The following is a 7,248-nucleotide window of genomic DNA, read 5'->3' as shown; positions in this document are numbered from 1 at the left end:
CATCTGGGCCACGCTGGTGGGGGGATTTTGGGGGGGATTTTGGGGGGATTTCAGGGATATTTTTGGGATATTTTGGGGTGATTTTAGGGGATATTTTGGGGTGAATTTTGGGGATTTTTGGGGGGATTTCAGGGGTATTTCAGGGGATATTTTTGGGATATTTTGGGGTGATTTTAGGGGATATTTTGGGGTGAATTTTGGGGATTTTTGGGGGGATTTCAGGGGTATTTCAGGGGATATTTTTGGGATATTTTGGGGTGATTTTTGGGGTGAATTTTGGGGTGAATTCGGGGCATTTTGGGGTTCCCGTTTTACCATCCCGCTCGGCCGCTCCCCATCTGGGCCACGCTGGTGGGGGGATTTTGGGGGGGATTTAGGGGATATTTTTGGGATATTTTTGGGATATTTTTGGGATATTTCAGGGATATTTTTGGGGTGAATTCGGGGCATTTTGGGGTTCCCGTTTTTACCATCCCGCTCGGCCGCTCCCCATCTGGGCCACGCTGGCTCCGAAGCCGCCGCCGGGGTCCCCCCTGAAAACCGCGGGGGTCTCCAGGTCCAGCCCCGCCCCCGCCAGGGCCGCTGGGGGAGGGGACAGTGACGTCATCGAGGGGCGGGGACAGTGGCGTCATTGGGGGGAGGGGACACGCCTGGGGGGGGCCTCGATGACCCCAGGGGTGACCCCAGGTGTGACCCCAGTGTGACCCCAGTGTGACCCCAGTGTCCGTCTGTCCGTCTGTCCCCCAGGCGTGACCCCAATGTCCGTCTGTCCACCCCAATGACCCCAATGACCCCAGTGTGACCCCGGTGTCCGTCTGTCCATCTGTCCCCCAGGCGTGACCCCAATGACCCCCGGTGTGACCCCGGTGTCCGTCTGTCCACGCCCCTGTCCCAGTGTCCGTCTGTCCCCAGGTGTGACCCCAGGTGCGTCCCCCCGGTGCCCACCTGTCGTCCCCACAGTGTCCGTCTGTCCGTCTGTCCCCCGACACCCCCCAATGTCCGTCCGTCCGTCCGTCCGTCCCCACCCGTCCCCAATGTCCCCAAGGTGTCCGTCTGTCCCTCCGTCCACCCACAGCGTCCCCAATGTCCATCCGTCCGTCCGTCCGCCCCCAATATCCCCGTGTGTCCGTCTGTCCCCCACAGTGTCCCCCAGTGTCCCCAGTGTCCGTCTGTCCCCAGGTCTGTCCCCAATGTCCGTCTGTCCCTCCGTCCACCCCAATGTCCCCAATGTCCATCTGTCCGTCTGTCCCCAATATCCGTCTGTCCCCAATGTCCGTCTGTCCGTCCGTCTGTCCCCGATATCCCCAGGTGTCCGTCTGTCCCCCACAGTGTTCCCCAGTGTCCGTCTGTCCCCCCAGTGTCCGTCCGTCCGTCCGTCCCCACCTGTCCCCAATCCCAGTGTCCCCCCCAGTGTCCGTCCGTCCCCAGTGTCCGTCTGTCCCCCCAATGTCCATCTGTCCGTCCGTCCGTCCCCCAGGTGTGTCCCCAGTGTCCGTCCATCCCCAATGTCCGTCCGTCCGTCCGTCCCCACCTGTCCCCAGCAGCGCCAGGAGCTGCCCCGGTCCCATCGCGGCTCCTCCAAAGAAACCCAAAAAATCTCCAAAAAACCCCAAAAAGCGGAACTGGGGGTGGGGGAGGTGGGGTGGGGGAGGGGCAGGAAGGGGTGGCTGTGGGGGGGAGGGGCGGGTGAGGAAATTTCGGGGCCCAAAAACGGCGCCAAAAAAGGGCAAAAAAAAAAAAAAAGCGCGCGTGGGGGGAGGGGCGGGGTCCGTCCGTCCGTCCGTCCGTCCGTCTGACCCCGCGTGACCCCGCCCCTCCCCCCCCACCACCAAAGAGGCGGTGGTGACGTCACAGGCGCGTGGGAAAGGAGGAAGGAGCCGCTTCCCGTGGGGGGGGGGGCGGGGGGAGGGGTGAGAAGGGCGGGGCCCCGTCCGTCCGTCCGTCCATCCGTCCATCCGTCCATCCATCCGTCCATCCTCTCCGTCCGTCTGTCCATCCATCCGTCTGTCCATCCGTCCGTTCCCGGTGTCCGTCTTTCCATCCGTCCATCCATCCATCCGTCCATCCTCTGTGTCCATCTGTCCGTCTGTCCATCCGTCTGTTCCCCGTCTGTCCGTCTGTCCGTCCATCCATCCATCCATCCTCTGTGTCCGTCCGTCCGTCCGTCCGTCCGTTCCCCGTGTGTCCGTCCATCCATCCATCCATCCATCCATCCATCCGTCCATCCTCTGTGTCCATCTGTCCATCAGGACGTCCATCTGTCCGTTCCCTGTGTCCACCTGTCCATCCCAACCATCCGTCTGTCCATTCCTCGTGCCCATCCGTCTGTCCATCCGTCCGTCCGTCCATCAGCAAAAAATCCCAAAACCTCCCAGAATCCGCCCGAAATCGCTTCAGACGCCCCCCCCCAAACCTCCCCAAAAAAATCCCAAAAAAATCCCCCAAAAATCCCAAAAAACTCCAAAAAATCCCCCCAAAAAAATCCACCCAAAAATACCAAAAAACTCCAAAAAATCCCCCCAAAAAAATCCACCCAAAAATACCAAAAAACTCCAAAAAATCCCCCCAAAAAAAAACCCCCAAAAAAATCCCCAAAAAAATCCCGAAAACCCCCGAAAATCTCCCAAAAAAATCCCCCCAAAAATCCCAAAAAACTCCAAAAAATCCCCCCAAAAAAATCCCCCCAAAAAATCCTCCCCCGAAAAATCCCCCAAAATTCTCAAAAAATCCGAAAAAATCACCCCAAAAAATTCCAAAAAATCCCCCCAAAAAATCCCCAAAAAAATCCCCAAAAAAATCCCAAAAAATCCCCCCAAAAAATCCCCAAAAAAATCCCCCAAAAAATCCCCAAAAAATCCCAAATATAATAAAAAAAAAAAATCCCCAAAAAATCCCGAAGAACCCCCCAAAAATCCCCCAAAAAAATCTCCAAAAAAAATCCCACAGGTAACCCCAAAAAAAATCACCAAAAAAAAATCCCTCAAAAAAATCCCCCCAAAAAAATCCCCAAAAATATAAAATTTATTAAAAAAACCCAAAAATCCCAAAGATAAAAAAAAAAAACCCCAAAAATCCAAAAAATAATTTAAAAATTCCACCTTTAAGCCCCGCCCCAGCCCCGCCCCTCCATAAGCCCCGCCCCTCCATAAGCCCCGCCCCCTTTCCCAGCCGCAGCCCCCTTTGCGCAGCCCCTCCCCCTCCATAAACCCCGCCCCCTTTAGCCCCGCCCCCCTTTCCCAGCCGCAGCCCCCTTTGCGCAGCCCCTCCCCCTCCCTAAACCCCGCCCCCTTTAGCCCCGCCCCCTTTCCCAGCCGCAGCCCCCTTTGCGCAGCCCCTCCCCCACCCCAAACCCCTCCCCCCCCCCCCCGCTCTCGCCCCTCCCCCCCCTCCGCAGCCGCAGCCGCCGCCGCAGCCCCCGGGGCCGCCCCTCCCCCACCCGCCCCCCCCCCAGCCTCGCGCCCTCCAGGGGGGTCCCCGGCCCCTCCCCCACCCCCCGAACCCTCCCGGGGGGGTCCTCGGGCCCCTCCCCCTCCCCCACCATGAAGGACCGGACCCAGGAGCTCCGCAGCGTGAGCGGGGTGGCGGGGGAGGGGGGAAATCGGGGGGGGACGGGGGGGGCACGGGGGGGGGGGGGTTGAGGGTGGGGGATGGGGGGGAACTGTGGGGAGGGGTCTCGGGAATTATCGAGAATTTTTGGGGATTTTTTGGGAATTTTTGGGATTTTAAAAATATTTTTTATTGAATTTTTGGGGGGGGTTTTGGGGTCTGGGGGCGATTTTGGGGGGTGCCGGGGGGTCTTTGGGGGTGATGGGGGTGGGGGATGGTGGGGAGGGGTCTCGGGAATTATCGAGAATTTTTGGGGCTTTTTTTGGGACCATTTTGGATTTTTTAGGAATTTTTATTTAATTTTTCGGGGGGTTTGGGGGCGATTTTGGGGGGTCCCGGGGGGGTCCCGGGGAGATTTTGGGGCTCACGGGGGTGGGGAATGGTGGGGAGGGGTCCGGGGGGTCCGGGGGATTTTTAGGGATTTTTTGGGATTTTTTTGGAACTATTTTGGATTTTTTAGGATTTTTTATTTAATTTTTTGGGGGGTTTTTGGGGTCTGGGGGCGATTTTGGGGGGGTCCCGGGGGGGTCCCGGGGGGGTTTTGGGGCTGACTGGGGTGGGGAATGGTGGGGAGGGGTCCGGGGAATTTTTTGGGAATTTTTGGGGATTTTTGGGACCATTTTGGATTTTTTGGGATTTTTTATTTAATTTTTTGGGGGGGTTTTTGGGGTCTGGGGGCGATTTTGGGGGGTCCCGGGGGGTCTTTGGGGGTGGGGGATGGGGGGGAATTGTGGGGAGGGGTCTCGGGAATTATCGAGAATTTTTTGGGATTTTTTTGGGACTATTTTGGATTTTTTAGGATTTTTTATTTAATTTTTGAGGGGATTTTTGGGGGGTCTGGGGGCGATTTTGGGGGGGTCCCGGGGTGTCTTTGGGGGTGATGGGGGGTGGGGAATGGTGGGGAGGGGTCTCGGGAATTATCGAGAATTTTTTGGGATTTTTTTGGGACCATTTTGGATTTTTTAGGATTTTTTATTTAATTTTGGGGGGTGGTTTTGGGGGTCTGGGGGCGATTTTGGGGGGGTCCCGGGGGGGTTTTGGGGCTTACGGGGGTGGGGGATTGGGGGGGAGGGGTCCGGGGAATATTTGGGGATTTTTGGGGATTTTTGGGGATTTTTGGGGATTTTTGGGGATTTTTTTTTGGGAGGGTTTTGTAATTTTTGGGCGTTTTTTTAATTTTATTTTTTGGGGTTTTTTTGCGGGGTTTTTTTGGGGGACATTTTGGGGGATTTCTTGAGGATTTGGGGGTTTTTTGGGTGGAGGGGGTGATTTTGGGAGTTCAGGAGGAAATTTGAGATTTTTTTGGGGAGATTTCCTGATTTTTTTTTTTTTTTTAATTTTTTTTTTTTTTTTGGAGGCTTTTGGGGATTTTTGAGGCAATTGGGGAGGATTTCGGGGGGATTTTTTGGGATAATTTTTGGGGGGGAAGAATTGGGATTTTTGGGGATTTTTGGGGGGATTTTGGAGGGTCTGGGGGGTTTTGGGGAGGGTGGGGGATGGGGAGGATTTTAAAATTATTTTTGGGGATTTTTTTGGGGATTTTTGGGGGAGGATTTTGGGTCAGATTTGGGGCGTTGGGGGGATTTTTATTTTTTTGGTGTTTTTTTTTTTTTAAAGGGGGAATTTTCGGATTTTGGGGGGAAATTTTGGGGGCGGGGTTTTCTAGTTTGTGGGCGGGGTTTTCTCGTTTGTGGGCGGGGTTTCCTCGTTTGGGGCGGGGTTTTCTCGTTTGGGGCGGGGTTTTCTTTGCGGTGGGCGTGGTCTTGCCGAGGCCACGCCCCCCCTGAGAGCGCCCCCCGCAGGCCAAGGACAGCGACGATGAGGAGGAGGTGGTGACGGTGGACAGGGACCACTTCATGGACGAGTTCTTCGAGCAGGTGGGACCCCAAAAACGGGCTCGGGACCCCCAAAAACGGGTCTGGGACCCCCAAAAATGGGTTTGGGACCCCAAAAAACCCCAGGGACCCCCAGAAACCACCCAGAGACCCCAAAAAATGGGCTCGGGACCCCCAGAAACAGGTCTGGGAACCCCAAAAATGGGTTTGGGACCCCCAAAAATGGGATCAGGGACCCCAAAAATGGGTCTGGGACCCCCAAAAATGGGATCAGGGACCCCAAAAATGGGTTTGGGACTCCCAAAAATGGGATCAGGGACCCCAAAAATGGGTCTGGGACCCCCAAAAACCCCCAGGGACCCCCAAAAACCACCCAGAGACCCCAAAAAATGGGCTCGGGACCCCCAGAAACGGGTCTGGGAACCCCAAAAATGGGTTTGGGACCCCCAAAAACCACCCAGAGACCCCCAAAAACCACCCAGAAACCCCCCCAAATGGGTTTGGGACCCCCAACAATGGGTCTGGGACCCCCAACAATGGGATCAGGGACCCCAAAACCCCCCCAGAGACCCCCCAAAATGGGTCTGGGAGCCCAAAAATGGGTTTGGGACCCCCAAAAATGGGATCAGGGACCCCCAAAAATGGGATCAGGGACCCCCAAAACCCCCAGGGACCCCCAAAAACCACCCAGAAACCCCCAAAATTTGGTTTGGGACCCCCAAAACTGGGTCTGGGACCCCAAAACCCCCCCAGAGACCCCCCAAAATGGGTTTGGGACCCCCAAAAACCCCCCAGAAACTCCCAAAAACGGGTTTGGGACCCCCAAAAATGGAATCAGGGACCCCAAAAACCCCCAGGGACCCCCAGAAAAACAACCAGAGACCCCCAAAAATGGGATCAAGACCCCCAAAATTGGGATCAGGGCCCCCAAAAACCCCAAAAGTCCCCCTGGGACCCCCCAAAAAAATTTTCCCCAAATTCCCCAAATTTTCTCCCAATTTCCCCAAAATTTCCCCCAATTTCCCCAAAATTTCCCCAAAATTTCCCCCAATTTTTCCCAAATTTCCCCCAAATTTCCCCAATTTTCCCCAAATTTCCCCCAAATTTTCCCAAATCCGCCCCGATTGGAGGTGGAGGAGATCCGGGGCTGCATCGAGAAACTCTCGGAGGACGTGGAGCAGGTGAAGAAACAGCACAGCGCCATCCTGGCCGCCCCCAACCCCGACGAGAGTGAGTTAATTAATTAATTTTATTAATTATTAATTAATTAATTGGGTCGTTGGGTCATTAACGGGGTTATTGAATGGTTAATGGGTCATTAATGGGTCGTTAATGGGGTCACTAAGGAGCAGCACAGCGCCATCCTGGCCGCCCCCAACCCCGACGAGAGTGAGTCCATTAATTAATTTTATTAATTATTAATTAATTAATTGGGTTATTGGGTCATTAACGGGGTTATCGAGTCATTAATGGGTCATTAATGGGGTTAATGGGGTCACTAAGGAGCAGCACAGCGCCATCCTGGCCGCCCCCAACCCCGACGAGAGTGAGTTAATTAATTAATTAATTAGCTGATTAATTAATTAATTGGGTCATTGGGTCATTAACGGGGTTATTGAATGGTTAATGGGTCATTAATGGGTCATTAATGGGGTCACTAAGGAGCAGCACAGCGCCATCCTGGCCGCCCCCAACCCCGACGAGAGTGAGTCCATTAATTAATTTTATTAATTATTAATTAATTAATTGGGTTATTGGGTCTTTAGCGGGGTTATCGAGTCATTAATCGGTCATTAATGGGTCATTA

The 7,248-nt window shown here is 54.6% G+C and overlaps 1 protein-coding gene across 2 annotated transcripts in view; it reads left to right on the top strand.

The window, feature by feature from the left end:
- Positions 1-3,487: 3,487 nt before the first annotated feature.
- Positions 3,488-7,248, top strand: part of LOC134433261 (syntaxin-1B) — a 14,029-nt gene continuing 10,268 nt past the window's right edge. For both annotated transcript variants that reach the window (XM_063182131.1, XM_063182132.1), the window contains exons 1-3: positions 3,488-3,569; positions 5,409-5,483; positions 6,572-6,671. In XM_063182131.1, coding sequence (XP_063038201.1) covers positions 3,540-3,569; positions 5,409-5,483; positions 6,572-6,671 — 205 coding nt within the window. In that variant the 5' untranslated portion in view covers positions 3,488-3,539. The remainder of the gene's footprint in view (positions 3,570-5,408; positions 5,484-6,571; positions 6,672-7,248) is intronic.

This window comes from Melospiza melodia, unplaced genomic scaffold, assembly GCF_035770615.1.
Source record: "Melospiza melodia melodia isolate bMelMel2 unplaced genomic scaffold, bMelMel2.pri scaffold_157, whole genome shotgun sequence".
Classification (NCBI taxonomy): domain Eukaryota; kingdom Metazoa; phylum Chordata; class Aves; order Passeriformes; family Passerellidae; genus Melospiza; species Melospiza melodia.
This window is presented reverse-complemented; position numbering and strand designations above follow the sequence as displayed.